General features: G+C 41.6%; 3 protein-coding genes across 4 annotated transcripts in view; 2 read left to right on the top strand and 1 right to left on the bottom strand.

The window, feature by feature from the left end:
- Positions 1-1,051, bottom strand: part of LOC112488011 (bromodomain-containing protein DDB_G0280777-like) — a 2,825-nt gene extending 1,774 nt beyond the window's left edge. Inside the window, exon 1 of the mRNA XM_025061968.1 lies at positions 1-1,051. Coding sequence (XP_024917736.1) covers positions 1-745 — 745 coding nt within the window. The 5' untranslated portion in view covers positions 746-1,051.
- Positions 1,052-3,717: 2,666 nt separating this feature from the next.
- Positions 3,718-7,870, top strand: LOC103389143 (RNA/RNP complex-1-interacting phosphatase-like). 2 transcript variants are annotated; one of them, XM_025062602.1, is made up of 10 exons: positions 3,718-4,117; positions 4,704-4,779; positions 4,885-5,016; positions 5,131-5,254; positions 5,387-5,447; positions 5,523-5,569; positions 5,662-5,737; positions 6,097-6,178; positions 6,217-6,230; positions 6,313-7,870. In XM_025062602.1, the coding sequence occupies exons 1-10, from the start codon at positions 4,071-4,073 to the stop codon at positions 6,674-6,676; spliced, it is 1,023 nt and encodes a 340-aa protein (XP_024918370.1). In that variant the 5' UTR covers positions 3,718-4,070; the 3' UTR covers positions 6,677-7,870. The 2 variants fall into 2 exon arrangements, with proteins under 2 accessions (XP_024918370.1, XP_008322656.1); XM_008324434.3 differs by having other exon boundaries at positions 3,720-4,117; positions 6,097-6,137; positions 6,182-6,230.
- Positions 7,871-8,265: 395 nt separating this feature from the next.
- atp6v1b2 (ATPase H+ transporting V1 subunit B2) lies at positions 8,266-15,342 on the top strand. Its single transcript, XM_008324433.3, has 14 exons — positions 8,266-8,515; positions 10,167-10,222; positions 10,297-10,395; positions 10,797-10,890; positions 10,976-11,053; positions 11,234-11,373; positions 11,483-11,584; positions 12,618-12,715; positions 12,805-12,928; positions 13,021-13,171; positions 13,509-13,591; positions 13,670-13,774; positions 13,880-14,009; positions 14,094-15,342. Exons 1-14 carry the CDS (start codon positions 8,359-8,361, stop codon positions 14,228-14,230), a joined length of 1,554 nt encoding a protein of 517 aa, XP_008322655.1. The 5' UTR covers positions 8,266-8,358; the 3' UTR covers positions 14,231-15,342.
- Positions 15,343-15,634: the final 292 nt, after the last annotated feature.

Raw genomic sequence — 15,634 nt, 5'->3', positions numbered from 1 at the left:
CCTTTATCTGTTGGAGCTTCACCTGGCTTCCATAGCTGCTGAACTTGGCGTCCCTGACAAGTCCTGGTCTCTGGGCCTTTGCCGAGGTTTTGTCAGTGCAGTCGCTGCTGAACTTTCTCTCTTTCATGATAAGACATTCTCGCTTCCGCCTGGGGACATTCTTATTCCGTTCCTGCTCCATACAAAGGAGCGTTTTCTGTTTGAGACTTTCTTCATGTTTCTTTTCCAGGTCCTCCAGCGACTGCTCATAAGACTCCAGCTGTTTCTGCAATTTTTTGATCTCCTCTTCCAACCTAGTTTTCTCATTACAAGTCCTTAGGCCCTGCTGCTGATGGAAGAATGTCTCCCTCTGCAGCCTCACCAGGATCTCTGGCGCCAACAGCAGCTCCTGTCGTAACTGGTCCGAGTCTTTGCGCACCTCCTCTAATTTGTTTCGTAAGAGCTGCCTGTGTGTGCAGGCGTCTGGGATGGAGTTCTCTATCAGTGGGATCTCCGGCTGCAGGCTTTCTCTTATTGAGTTCAGTGCAGTGTCGTACCATTCAGAATCAAAGCTATTCAGTGTCCGGGTCAGACCGGCTTTACGCAGAAAGTTCCTCAAGTACTCATCCACCGCTCCTGGAGCATTATAGTCTATTGGTTGTTGTAGGAGAAGATTCTTCACCTCCTTGTTCTCCTTCTCGGTTCGTTCCTTTGTTCGTTCTGTCATTTTCTCTCCCCTCCCTCTGAACTTGTTGGCCTGTTGCATAGGGGAAAGCTCAGGAAAGACTCATTATCAGGAAGGAACAATGACACAGGTGTGGGTGGGTTTTACAACACTCATAATGTTGCACTGCGTGTTTCCTCCGGATTTCACCGTTTATGTACGAATTGGTTTGAAGTGGCTTCCATGTTTCTACAGACAGTCTAAGGAACTGCTCCCATGTCTTCATTTTGACCCTGTCTGTGTCCTGAATGTCCCAGAGCCTTTCATGTACCTGTGCCTCACTGTACGTGTCACTTCCTGAACTCAAGAATTCCTTTGATGTGCTCGTTCAAATAGGCCGTAAGGTGAACCACGAAAAGTCCTTTAGAAATTGAATTCCGCTCCGATGTCCGGGAACTACACAATCTCAAATTCATAAATAATATAATAATAATCCATCCATCCATCCATTTTCATCCGCTTATCCGTTACCGGGTCGCGGGGGTAGCAGTCGCCACCCAAATCACACTGCACCGTACCTAAACCTTCCTGCGGGTGGTGAGTCCACTGGAAGGTACCAACCGCCCTAACTGGGATTCGAACTTGTCCAGGAGGTGAACCCTGGGGTTCCACACCAATGACAGAGACATTGCCTCTGGGCCAAAGCGCCACTAAATAATAATAATAATATATAATAATATATTTTATTTAGAAGCGCCTTTCTGAACACTCAAGGACACTGTACAGGGTATAAGAATGAGTAAAAATAAGAATGAGTTACGTGAAACTTACAGCAAAAAGTTCGTCGCAAAATATCCTTGTACCTAGCCTCACTGACATTTTCAGCAGCCAGCTGATCATACAGGTGGCATACATATTTGCAAAGTAGTGCAAATGTCGATAGGTCCAAGTTCAAGTTAGCACCCAGATTTTTAAAAACCCTTAAGGTACTCTTCCCGCTCACTTGTTACAGAAAATGTCTTTCTTTTGCCTTTACCATAAAAGGCACTTGTGAAGTCACACCCAGAGAATGTACAGTATGTATGTCAGTCAAGGCTGAACACACACTGGTTCCACACCTTGGTAATGTCAATGATGCGTGTCCTATTGCCCGTCCCGGTGAAATAATATAATATAATCAGTGTCAGGGCTCTTTTGTAGCATGTTGTGCATGCAAAACCACCCTTGACTCACATTCTTCATGATCACACCGCAGGTCTTCAACAGCATGAACAGATTGTACTCCTGATTGTACGACTCTGTTGTACAGACCTGCGTGGGTGTTGCCACTGTGCAAACAAACATGAACTCAAGGAGGAGGATGACAACTGCCCTGACACTGACAGTGAAGACGAACATTTCATGTGTAGCTTCAGAGTTGTATTGCAGTGTTTGCATGGTTAATATCACCGTTCATTTTCTTATGCTGTTTTGTATCTTGCAGTGTTTGCATGGTTAATATCACCATTTTTGTTTTGTATATTGTACATACTGTATGTATATATGTTTTAATAAAGTTTTTTTTATGATTGCAGGATATTTTGCGACGAACTTTTTGCTGTAAGTTTAACGTAACTCGTTCTTAAATATGAAGTTGAGCTCGTGTAGTTCCCGGACGTCGGAGCGAGATGAAACGATAACCGGGTTCACCTTATGGTCTAAAATGAGGATTTTGGTTTTTCTTACAACTAAACAAGACAATGTTGAAGATGTTAACTGGCAGGCAGGCTTCTGTTAACTTAGATAGACAGATAGGTAGATAGATAGATAGTATACTGTATAGCTTATTTTAATGAATTTAAGAAAAACATTCTTACAAGAATATTAGTAAACTTACAGCAAAAAGTTCGTCGCAAAATATCCTTGTACCTAGCCTCACTGACATTTTCAGCAGCCAGCTGATCATACAGGTGGCATACATATTTGCAAAGTAGTGCAAATGTCGATAGGTCCAAGTTCAAGTTAGCACCCAGATTTTTAAAAACCCTTAAGGTACTCTTCCCGCTCACTTGTTACAGAAAATGTCTTTCTTTTGCCTTTACCATAAAAGGCACTTGTGAAGTCACACCCAGAGAATGTACAGTATGTATGTCAGTCAAGGCTGAACACACACTGGTTCCACACCTTGGTAATGTCAATGATGCGTGTCCTATTGCCCGTCCCGGTGAAATAATATAATATAATCAGTGTCAGGGCTCTTTTGTAGCATGTTGTGCATGCAAAACCACCCTTGACTCACATTCTTCATGATCACACCGCAGGTCTTCAACAGCATGAACAGATTGTACTCCTGATTGTACGACTCTGTTGTACAGACCTGCGTGGGTGTTGCCACTGTGCAAACAAACATGAACTCAAGGAGGAGGATGACAACTGCCCTGACACTGACAGTGAAGACGAACATTTCATGTGTAGCTTCAGAGTTGTATTGCAGTGTTTGCATGGTTAATATCACCATTTTTGTTTTGTATATTGTACATACTGTATGTATATATGTTTTAATAAAGTTTTTTTTATGATTGCAGGATATTTTGCGACGAACTTTTTGCTGTAAGTTTAACGTAACTCGTTCTTAAATATGAAGTTGAGCTTGTGTAGTTCCCGGACGTCGGAGCGAGATGAAACGATAACCGGGTTCACCTTATGGTCTAAAATGAGGATTTTGGTTTTTCTTACAACTAAACAAGACAATGTTGAAGATGTTAACTGGCAGGCAGGCTTCTGTTAACTTAGATAGACAGATAGGTAGATAGATAGATAGTATACTGTATAGCTTATTTTAATGAATTTAAGAAAAACATTCTTACAAGAATATTAGTGTTGTCATTAATGAGTTGAGACAAATGAAATGTAATGTTTATGTTTCCAGAACAGAAACCATGACACAAAATTCCAAATAATTTAAATGAACATTCAACAGGTTTTACTTTTTAGCGATAACTTGTGTTTTATTCATCAATCTATTTATTACCAAATTGCGTCATACTTGTTATCTACACTCCTTACCAAGGAGTGGCGCTAGTGCACCAAGTACCACGTATCTATTCAATAACAGGAAGACTACCCGGAAGTAATCCTGACCGGCAGCCAGATGTTGCGAGATATTAGCTGACACTCAGGGAAAATGTGGATTTACAGTGATTTACTGTGGTCATGTCATCTCCGTTTATAGTTTTAAACCGTCTCATCAACAGTATCCAAGTTTACAACTTGAACTGAATTTTTCTTTTTTTTCCCTGTGTGTAACGGACCACAGAGTATCACTGTTTGTTTCCTAACATGTTTGTAAAGCCACACGTGTAAAGGAGCTGGTTTGGAGTTTGTTAACACGGATTTTAATGTATTTTTGAAGGAGACGTCAAAAGAGTTTAAAAGTCAGACTTGTACAATGCCGAAATCATATCAAAATAAAGGCGGACGAGGTATACCGGACAGGTAAGAGACATTTAAAGCAATCTTTATTAAAAATACCCGAGACCTGGTTTCACTAACGCAACAAACGACTTAGTGAATAGTCGCAAAATAATACGATTAACTAAATTTAAAGTACAAATTATAAATTCGAAAGACACGTATCCAAAAGTAAAATTAAAAGGTTTCGGGATAATTGTGACAGTAACCTGAAGTGACGTAACCAACACAGTAGGAGTAGATTTCTCCTGTCTCAAATAAAAACAGATGAGAAACATACATCTACTGATTGTCTTACTGTTTAGCAATATATAGATTGTTTAGGAATATTGTTAGGAAAATCACGATTATTCATTTTTTTTATCCCGTTAACTTAAATTTACAATCAGCCAGACAGGCGATTGAATCCGTGAGAAGAAAGTCATTAAAGCTATTTATGCATTTGAACAAAATACCAACATTTTTCTAGTGGTCACTTGAAACTGAACATGCCTCTTGGAAGAGAGATGAAACAGTCCATTTTCCCTCTGCTTCGCTGCCTCCCATCAAATGACCTGGAGGATCGAGAACCTACGTAGACAAATGGAAACTAAGGTTTTGTTTTCCACAGGTGGCTGGATTACAAAGCTGTTGGGAAGAGACTTGAAGGGACTCGTTTCATTGCCTTTAAAGTTCCATTGAAACCGGTGAGCAGTTAAACGCCAGTAACAAACACGCACACACACTCACATGCACTGTGTCTTAGAAACACATGACTGGCCCTGTACTCATCACCTGTGTGCTTCCTTCAGTCTCTGACTTATCACCTTCGACCCACTGACGTCTTTGGTCCATGGGAGCTGCTGGACGCTGTGAACGAAGACCACGGTACACTCGGCCTGATCATTGACCTCACGTTCACCTCACGCTACTACAACCTACGGGTAAAGTAAAACAGCACATTCCTGTAAATAAAATAAAAACTGTATTTTTATATACTGTTTTCATTTTCAGATGATGTGTGCTCATTATTGTTTTGTGTGTCTCTGTGTGTGCAGGACTTGCCCACGTCGTTGCTCCATGAGAAGATTTTCACTGCAGGCCGCGAGGTTCCCAATGACGCCACCATCCTGGACTTCAAACGTGCCGTACGCAGGTTTCTCAGAGTGAACAAAGGCAATGGTGAGATACGTGAGAACATGTTGTTGCACATGGACATGAACAGTAAAGGGAAGCCTGCTCTGGATCAAACATCTCTAACATTTAACAGCTCTAGCACTCTGACTCTGATCTCCTCTGCTGGTTCTCTCACAGACAAACTGATCGGCGTCCACTGCACCCATGGACTGAACCGCACCGGGTATTTGATCTGCAGGTAGGTACCTGGTTATCTTCATCTGCCTCAGTTTGACCATTCAGTGGATTTACCGGGTGTTTGTGGTAAATGCAGGTACCTGATTGATGTGGATGGGATGGATCCCAAACAGGCTGTAGACTGTAAGTGTTGCTGCTGACTGACTGATCGATTGTTGTTGAACAGATAAGTTCAACTTAAGATGTAATGCTTGTTCAATATTGTTCGTTCTCAGTGTTTAACTCATCTAGAGGACATAACATAGAGAGGGAGGAGTATCTGGATGACCTTCAGAACGGACCCAAGAGAAGGTGAGTGGCCGGAGCTCAGGACTCACCACAAAACCAGGGTGATTACACAAAATGGTGTGAGAAGGAGAGTGCTGACAAAGCAAAACCTGGACCATAGAAATGGAACAGTGGTTGATGGAGGTGTGTCTGTGTAATGTTGTGAGAGTTTGATGTGTTCAGGTTTCTTTAGTTGGTTTGAAGACTCCTGTGGACTCTGAGTCTGTCGGTGTATTTAAAATTCTTGAAAATGTTTAATTCAAAATTCCAGGTTTTCAAATGATTAAAAGTCCATTCCAACGTTCCAAATGCTAAAAAGGTTCAACCTTCAATGTTGTTGTAGGTTAAGGTTTCCTGTGATTAAACGTGTCTTGTCTTTACAGTAATGCAGGGATGGAGGAGTTGAAGCAGGAGCCACTCAGAGGCCTCGCTAGACAGAGGCCGGGTTCCATGTCAGTGGACGATGAGGCCTCGCTAGACAGAGGCCGGGTTCAGTGGACGACGATGGCGCTCATGGGTACAGACGACACAAACAAAAATGAAAATGGCAGTGATGTGCTGCATGTCATGTGATGGTCATTGTTCGTTTTGTCTTGCAGATCTTTCCGTTCACACCCCCAGTCCTCTCAGGGGGGCCTTCTGCCCACACCAGCGTTACTCCCCTCTCCTCCGGTCCGTCAACATAGAGCTTCATTCCATCCCTACAGATGGCAAGCTGCTCGTTCAGAGGCTCAGTGGACTCGACCTGCTCCTCCTGCTCCTTATGCTCCTTATGCTGCTTCTCCTCCTCCTCTTCCTTCTTCTTGTCCTCCTGCACTGTTTGCCTCAAACCCTTCAAATCAGGGCTGGAGCAGAGGCTGGCCCCCTTCGTATAACAGCTCAGACAAACCTGAGGACGAGTGGACTAGGCCTTATCAGAGACGACATCACAGCTACAGAGAGAACAGACATAATTACTATTAGACCTCTGTGTCACATGATCACACCATTCATGATCAAAAACATTCTTGGACGCATTTGATATGGGATTGAGAGAAGCTGGAGCTCATCGTGGTTTATTTATTTACCTGCTGTAGCTCTGTGGTTCTGGAGTTAGTCTTCAGAGGACGTAGCAGTTACATCAAAGGCAACTGGATTGGGCAACTAACTGCTGGGAAGATTCTGGTATTGAACCACAGAGAGGGTCGTTGGGAGGACCACACCTAATACCGAGGGGGGATGTTGTGCTCACAAGGTTTGAGGTGTGAATGGGGGGTTAAGGTCCGATAGGACATTGGTATCACCAAAGGAGCAAACATGGCTGCGTGCCCCTTTGTGTCTGTCCAACTGTCAAAACATCCCCCCCTTGGTATTGGGTGGTCACAGTTGGGAGGACTAAGACTCTCTTTAGGTGTTCAGCCTCTCTGAGGTTCAATTCCAGAAACTTCCTAGGAGCAAAACTCCACTTTTGCTCCTGTTACCCACGACAATATGAAGAGACCATAGGAAGTGTAGAAGAAGTTGAGGTCCATCAATGTCGATGTTTTTTTCCAAGACTTTTCCTCCCAGACAACAGCTTCTTGTCCAAACATAAATATATAGCTGCTGCTGCTTCTGCCTCACATGTGTTTGTGAGTCAACAACACAATTATGTTTACACCATCAGTGTGTTTCTGAACACAACAGGAGCTCACTGCATCTCTTATGAAACAATCAGTGCAATTACCCATAATCCACAGTTGCTTATTTTTACCATTACCATTTTTTTTAACAATTTTACCATTAACCATTGCTGTTTTTTTTTTGTCTTGTCAATGTCTGAAACTGTTGAGGGTCAGAGCTTTACAGCGCCCTCTGATGTCAGATGTTGACCTGGATGTTTTGATGATTTTGTTGAGCTCCGTTTGATTTAACGTTGATTTTCGTCCTAGGCTTTTGATTTTCTGTATCTCACATAAAGCATCAATTGTTGTTCTGGTCTATTATCCTGTGAACAGTGGTTTAATGTCCTGTTCCCTAAGGAAAAAAGACTAAATTACGTAGAAAAAAGTTCTAGATTGTCTCTTCACTGTCAGTATTCTGAATTGTGTGCCTTTAAGGAGTAGGTTTTCCTGGTAAAACGTATTGTATTTAACATATACTGTATTTGTATTAAATGAAAAAATTACGTTTTCATATTTTTGTGCTTGAGCTGACATGTGTGGTCATTTATTCCAAAACTTTTATATTTTATTTAATGTTTCTTGATGATTGAAAAAAGTATGAGCAGCAACGGTACTTTTTTTGTTATTAACCCCTGTATATTGGCCTAGAACCAGGGTTTGAATTATGCAGTGACCTTTGGGGAACCCTACTTTTTGGCTAATAATAATTAGCCATTCAAATACAGCGGCCGCGCTACTTAAGTGAAGAGAAGAGGCAACGTAACTACCGTACGCAACAACGTAAAGGCTACCAGATACAAAACAATCGATTACTGTAAGTCAAGGCCACACAGCCGCACTATGTTACCTCTACCACTAGAGGGCGCTCAAACGTACACAGTACACCTATAATTTGATTTTTTTTTTTTCTCTGTATGTGTTGCGGCAACTGTGGTTACTGCGCCGGCGCAGACGCTGTCACGACTCTGCTTCTTCTTCAACAACTGCTCCGGTAAAGAAAAAATGGCAATGAAGGCGCTCCGGGGAATAGTGAACGGAGCCATGAACGAGCTGTCCTCAGCCGTGAGCGGGAACAGACCTGCACCTGCGTCCACCGCTGCTGCAGCCCGGGAGCATGTGATGGCTGTGAGCCGTGATTACATCTCTCAGCCCCGCCTGAGTGAGTCTGTCGTGCATGTGTGTGTGTGTGTTTGTTTGTTATGTCGCCACAGATTAAAACATCTGAATCAATAACCTCAGCCTGCATTAACTTCTGCTTACTGCTTATTATGAAGACACCTGATGATGATGGCAGTTGAATACATTGAGGCTGTAGCTGTGTTGGTTTCAGCCCATGTGGGGTAGGCTGTCAGATTGCTTCACAGTGCAGCAGGTTGTTGAGCCTATTCCCATTAATCAGCAGTAATTTGACCTTTAGTCTGGGCTACAACAGGTCCAGATCTACACTGTACCATTACACAGGGCTCCCCAACCTCCAGTCTAGGGACCAGTGCTGGTCCATAGGTCATTTGGTATTGGACCACAGTGGGATGCAGTAAAAAAAAAGTACTTCAGTTTTACTAATTTACTTCATTCAAAAATAATCCAGTCATATCCCTTTACTTGTTTCATTCAAAGCTAATCTGTCAATGTTTCAAAACAACAGGTCTTTCAGACTGGGATACTAACAGAATAAAGTCTAAAAGGTGTTTTTTTTTAATAACTTTTTTATTGGAAGAAATTTCACACAAAAAAAGACATTGTTTTCCCCTTTCCAAACCAATTTTGCACAACAACAGGAAAAAATAAATAAATTAAAAGAACTGAGGTAAATAATAAATGAAAAAAAAAAATCAATAAACACTAACTTATAATAATAATAATAATAATAATAATAATAATAATAATAATAATAATAATAATAATAATAATAATAATAATAATAATAATAATAATAATAATAATAATAATAATAATAATAATAATAATAATAATAATAATAATAATAATAATAATAATAATAATAATAATAATAATAATAATAATAAAAAGGGGTCCAGCTTTCTTCCCCCTGAAAGGAATCTTGTGAGGGAAAAATGTGCATGAATCCCAGGGTTCAACCATCAAATCCAGGCAAAGAGGACAAAGATTCAATCTGAGTTAAGAGACGTCACCATGTACTTTCAAATGCATTAGGGAGAGACAACCTGAGCTTTTCCAGTTTGATGGTCAATAGTAGCTCTTTAACCCACCTGTTGTGAGGTGGTGGAGGGGGGTGCCAATAAGGTGGCATAGACGAGAACAGTCCACAAAGGACAGAAACATTGGTGTCCGCTGTACACTTGTGCATGGGAAGAAAAGTTTATCTACGGCAAAAAATTCCACAACAAATCTGAGCAGGCACCAAGAAAACCCCCGGATACTCCCCTCTGACATGACTGCTACTTCAATTATTTTTTGCTGTATTTTATTTACATTTATGCAAATGAATGAGTATAAACAAAACTAATAATTATATTTTATATACTGGGATATGCAGAAATATACATTGACAGAAGAAATACTTGGATGGTTACTCCCCTAGTAGCGCGGCCGGTAACTGGATTACTTTCTCGGAGAAGTAATCAGTAATCAATAACTAAATCCTATTTCCAAGTTACTTGACCAACACTGCTCTCCACCCCCTACTAACAAGTAACAGGAAATCAGTCGTGGTCACTATACATCTTGTCATTTACTGTGACATGATTGTGGTGTGTCATATATATCTGTATATGAACTACAACCAATTAAGCTAATTTATTATCTGTGTTTTTTGAAATTCCTTTCAGCCTATAAAACTGTGTCTGGAGTCAACGGTCCACTGGTCATCCTGGACCAGGTGAAGGTAAGAGCTCAGAAAAACCCAACGCTGTTATCATAACATGTGACAATATTTACCCCAAACCTTTGTTTCATCAGTTCCCCAGGTACGCAGAGATTGTCCATCTCACACTGCCTGACGGTACCAGGAGGAGTGGACAGGTCCTGGAGGTCACAGGGTCCAAGGCTGTGGTTCAGGTACTTGATCAGTGCAGTGAGTGAGATGAAGAGGAATAGCTTTATCTTAAAGATTTTTTTTCTCAAGGTTTCTTAAAACAATTCACTTAGTCCCTTTTAGTTGACCTCAATGCCGATGTTCTCGCAGGAATTAAAGAAAGACACACAAAAAGATCTACATCAGCTCCGAGTGTCTATTACGTTTTAATAGATCCCTTGTTGTTTTGCTGCCCCCATGTGGTTCAGGTTCAGACTAATTAAGTGAAATAGGATAATTGTTCACTGTACACTCAATTTACTGGCTTAAACTGCTGATAGCGCCACCATGTGGTCAGATGTTATTATTTTAATTGATCAATAAAACATTTATTTGAAAATCAAACCCAAACCCCATCTGATCTTATTCACGTCTCCCCCTGTAGGTGTTTGAAGGGACTGCAGGCATTGATGCCAAAAAGACAAGCTGTGAGTTCACAGGGGACATCTTAAGGACACCGGTCTCTGAGGACATGTTGGGTACGACCATCAACGAGAACCAGTTTCAATAGATTTGACATGAAAATATTGTTTATAAAACCAGTTGTATGTTTACGTGGCGCAGGACGTGTTTTTAACGGCTCTGGAAAACCTATCGACAGAGGACCAGCCGTCCTCGCTGAAGACTTCCTGGACATCATGGGTATGGTGATCTCTGTTGTCTCTTTGTAGAAGAAGCTAAACATCAGAAGAATATGTTTACCGTTGTCACTGTTGGGGCAGGGGCTAATAGTGTCGATCCTCTTAATGGAATGAGTGATTCACAGAGAGGCACGAATGCCATTTTTTAAAAAATGATTTTGGCCTAAACTCTATCATCCAGGTCAGCCTATCAACCCTCAGTGTCGTATCTACCCCGAGGAAATGATCCAAACTGGAATATCTGCCATCGATGGCATGAACAGCATCGCCCGAGGACAGAAGATACCCATCTTCTCAGCTGCAGGACTGCCTCACAATGAGGTGCACAAACTTGTTCACTCACACACTTGCATACATCTATAACTTGTGCAAATATTTCTAAATAGTCCTTCGCTGTTTGCATGTCTCTGTGTCCGACTTCTCTTTTCAGATTGCAGCTCAGATTTGTCGTCAGGCTGGTTTGGTAAAAAAGCCCAAGGACGTGATGGACTACAGCGAGGACAACTTTGCCATCGTGTTTGCCGCTATGGGGGTGAGAATCTTTTGAGGGCACTTTTCTTAAGTGAGCAAAACGACTACTCTTCTTCACAAAGACGAAAGATTTGCCGCAATGCTGCTTTTGTTACTATGTTTTTGCACATATCCAGTGGGGCTTCAAGATACACGTTTAATCCGTTCCACGTACAGTGGAACCTCGAGATATGAGCATAATTCGTTCCAGGACCGAGCTCGTAACTTGAGGTGCTCGTATCGCTAATCATTTTTTCCAATAAGAAATAACAGAAAAAAAATGAATCCGTTCCGGCCCTTTAAAAAACTCCCTTATTAGTGCTAATAACAATGGAAAAAATTGCTATAGGGACATACACACACAGAGGAATGATAGTATATAAGGATTCCTGTGATATAAAATAAAATGTGGTTTTAATTATGAGTTTAGGTTAGTTTTCTACTTTAGGAATGATACAGTAGCAGCTAATGGCGGCATGTGCGGAGGAGGAGGAAGGATTCCCTACTGTACCTTACACGTACACTAGGTAATTTACATAAGCTTAGAATTAACTTACATATTTTTTTTCTACTTTAGGATGGTACATATGGTGGATGTACTGCGATCATACATGCATGCTTGATCACTCACGTGGGCACCATGCATATATTCTTAGGACTCATCACTGTTATGAAGAATGATGCACAAAATAGAGAGAAAATCACAGAAGTGATGCTTACGGAAGTCGCCAAACACGTGACGTGAAGAAGTGAGGCGGCGTGGGCTGCTCCGAGTGCTCGGCCACCTAGCGTTGGCGTCTGTAAGCGTGCTTATGTCTCAAATCTTTACTCGTATCCTGAAGCAAAAATCAGCTTGAAGGTTTGCTCGTATCTCGAAATACTCGTATGTCGAGACCCTCGTATTTCGATTGTTGCTCGAAAAATGGAGCTCGGTTTGGCACTCATAACTTGATGTTTCCTCATATCATGAGGAAAATCTTGCAAAAGTTGGAACTTGTAACTTGGAAAACTTGTATGTCAGGAAACTAAATTTTTTTTATTGATTCATGTTCAAGGTCAACATGGAGACGGCCAGATTCTTTAAGTCAGACTTCGAGGAGAATGGATCCATGGACAACGTTTGTCTCTTCCTCAACCTGGCCAACGATCCCACGTCAGATCTTCTGCTCATGCCTCATCTAAACAAATGCTCTCATATGTCAGTTTATATTAGTTTCATATTTTTCTTTCTTCAAATTTCAGCATTGAGAGAATCATCACACCCCGTCTGGCCCTGACAGCTGCTGAATATCTGGCCTATCAGTGTGAGAAGCACGTCCTGGTCATCCTCACTGACATGAGCTCCTATGCAGAGGCTCTGCGAGAGGTAGACACAGTTTTAGAAGTTTTACTTTTTTGGGAAAAGACTGCACTGATATTGTCGTCAATGTACTGTGTTTCCTTACCTCTGTATCTTAGGTCTCCGCAGCCAGAGAGGAGGTGCCGGGACGCAGAGGCTTCCCTGGTTACATGTACACGGATCTGGCCACAATCTACGAGAGAGCCGGAAGAGTGGAAGGACGTAACGGCTCCATCACACAGATCCCCATCCTCACCATGCCCAACGATGGTACGTAATCCTTAAAAAAAACAAACACATGAGGCCCATCAGGGTCTGCAGCCTGTGTGGGTTGCATTTGTAGGACATAATTCACAGACCAGGCTAGAAACCATGTCAATCATTTTTTAAACTTTTTTTTACTAAATGTTTAAGTGACAGAATCACTGAATCAACTGCCTGTTTGCTGTAAATGTGTGATTTTATCTTATGTTTCTAAAACCAAGCACTTAATTTAGGTCTTGGTTTCTGATACTTGGTTTCTACCCACTGTTGTGGGCTAATACGACCAAACAGTGCAGGAAAAGATCAGCTGATGGCTGTAAAGTGTTGTCGTTGTGTTTTGCAGACATCACTCATCCCATACCTGACTTGACTGGATACATCACAGAGGGTCAGATATATGTGGACAGACAACTGCACAACAGACAGGTACAAACAAATGTTCCTCCTCTGACGGGACGGGTGTGTTTGCTGCTGCGTGGTGTTGTTTAATGTCTCTGCGTTTAGATCTATCCTCCCATTAACGTGCTGCCGTCGCTCTCTCGTCTGATGAAATCTGCCATCGGCGAGGGAATGACCCGCAGAGACCACTCTGATGTTTCCAACCAGCTTGTATGTAGACAAATACCAATCTTGGACACACACTGCTGTACGAATCAGACACATTCCTTTCCTCTCTGAGTCTGAGTGTGTTTTTGTGCGTCTTTGTGTGTGCAGTATGCATGCTACGCCATCGGAAAAGACGTCCAGGCCATGAAGGCAGTGGTGGGAGAGGAGGCTCTGACTGCTGACGACCTCCTCTACCTGGAGTTCCTGACCAAGTTTGAGAAGAACTTCATCTCCCAGGGTACATTGGGGCTGCTACTATATTGTGATTGTGTGTTTGCACAGTGCAGAGTTACCGCATTTACTGTTGTCTTTGTGTGCGCAGGAGCGTACGAGAACAGGAGTGTGTACGAGACTCTGGACATCGGATGGCAGCTGATGAGGATCTTCCCCAAAGAGATGCTGAAGCGAATCCCTCAGAGCACCTTGGCTGAGTTTTACCCCCGAGAGGCCAAACACTGAGCCGGCCCCTGCTGCTTCCAGCTGAAATCTCGCTGCATAGATCCAGTGCATACAGTGTAGTGTTGTGACATCACACGTGGCGTGACGCTGTAACCGTCCCGTGGCCTTGAAAACCAAACGTTCCTGCTCCAACAGCCAGAATGAGAAGATGTTTTAATACACACAGAGTTTATGTTTATAAAGAGAGAAGGACAGAAAGGACATCCCCAGAATACACTGTCTCTATATTGTCCATTACTGAAATTCTAGATATTATTTATCATAGTTCTATAAATCGACCTAATAACTTATCAAACCACTGTGATTAAAAGACCACTTCACACAGTGTGCCAATCAACACTGGTCGCTGGGTAGTTAGTAGTAAAAGCAAGTGTCTCTTCCTGCTGCTACTCCTAAAAATATTAGTTTATAAGTAGAGACGTCCGATAATGTTGGCCGACCGATATTAGCATGATCATGTAATATTGGTAGGAACCGTTATCGGATTTAGACCAAGTCATGTTCAGATCTTGATCTGATCGTCTTGGTCTTCATTACTCTGCTAATCTTTCTAAAGTCCACTTTCAGTCGTCTTCATGAGGTCTGGAATTTCGGGACCAAAACTTTACCTGGTTAAAAAAAAAAAAAAAAAGAGTCCAGGAGCTGCGACTGATGCGCTGACTTGTATTTCTGCCTTTAAAATCTCGTGACACCTCCCGTGACGTCACTGTCAGGATGTTTTAAACGAGGCCAGAATGTTTACGACGCCACAGGTGGTTGAAGCCATGTCTGTGAAGGAAGCCAGGAGATGAAGTGATGAGTGTGGAAACTTTTCTGGTTTGAATGTGCAGTGTTTGAGTGTGACGTAACCGTTCGTTCTCCTCGGTGTCGTTTCTTTTGAAGCTGGTGTTGAATTTGTCATTTTGTTGTGATCGATTCTGTGTTTGTGTACTATGCTGTTCTCTAGTATTCGAACACAGCGGTCATGAGTTCGGTCTATGGGTTGTGTATTTGTTTTCTCAGTGTGTGCGTATTAATTGATTATACTAATCAGCGTGCATGCATTGTTGTTAAATGTTTACTCTTGATGCCTCATTAAATCAGATACAGTGTGAAATTAAACCAAAAAAAAATCCCCAAAAAACCCTGGCTTTTGCTCATTACATTACAATTTATTACCAAAAAAAAAATCCCAAAAAAACCCTGGCTTTTGCTCATAACATTACAATTTATTACATATATTAATATAATATATATAATATAATTAATATATATAAATAAAATTAAACATGTCTGTTAATATGTAGTATGCACATAATAATAATAATACTTTTTAATCCTGCACATAATAATAATAATACTTTTTAAATTTTTTTTGCTTAATTTTTGGCTTTGACTTTTCCTAATTAAGTGAGGGGAACTGGG

The sequence above is a fragment of the Cynoglossus semilaevis genome, chromosome 14, assembly GCF_000523025.1.
Source record: "Cynoglossus semilaevis isolate Cse_v1.0 chromosome 14, Cse_v1.0, whole genome shotgun sequence".
Lineage (NCBI taxonomy): Eukaryota > Metazoa > Chordata > Actinopteri > Pleuronectiformes > Cynoglossidae > Cynoglossus > Cynoglossus semilaevis.
This window is presented reverse-complemented; position numbering and strand designations above follow the sequence as displayed.

What these genes read in the sequence shown, in the direction of transcription:
- LOC103389143 (XM_025062602.1), top strand. Translation starts at nt 4,071, where the DNA reads ATGCCGAAATCATATCAAAATAAAGGCGGACGAGGTATACCGGACAG. An exon ending in GGACGAGGTATACCGGACAG is followed by an intron (nt 4,118 to 4,703) that starts GTAAGAGACATT and finishes TGTTTTCCACAG; the next exon opens with GTGGCTGGATTACAAAGCTG. An exon ending in CAGAGTGAACAAAGGCAATG is followed by an intron (nt 5,255 to 5,386) that starts GTGAGATACGTG and finishes GTTCTCTCACAG; the next exon opens with ACAAACTGATCGGCGTCCAC.
- atp6v1b2 (XM_008324433.3), top strand. Translation starts at nt 8,359, where the DNA reads ATGGCAATGAAGGCGCTCCGGGGAATAGTGAACGGAGCCATGAACGAG. An exon ending in AACCTGGCCAACGATCCCAC is followed by an intron (nt 12,716 to 12,804) that starts GTCAGATCTTCT and finishes TTCAAATTTCAG; the next exon opens with CATTGAGAGAATCATCACAC. An exon ending in CTGATGTTTCCAACCAGCTT is followed by an intron (nt 13,775 to 13,879) that starts GTATGTAGACAA and finishes TTGTGTGTGCAG; the next exon opens with TATGCATGCTACGCCATCGG.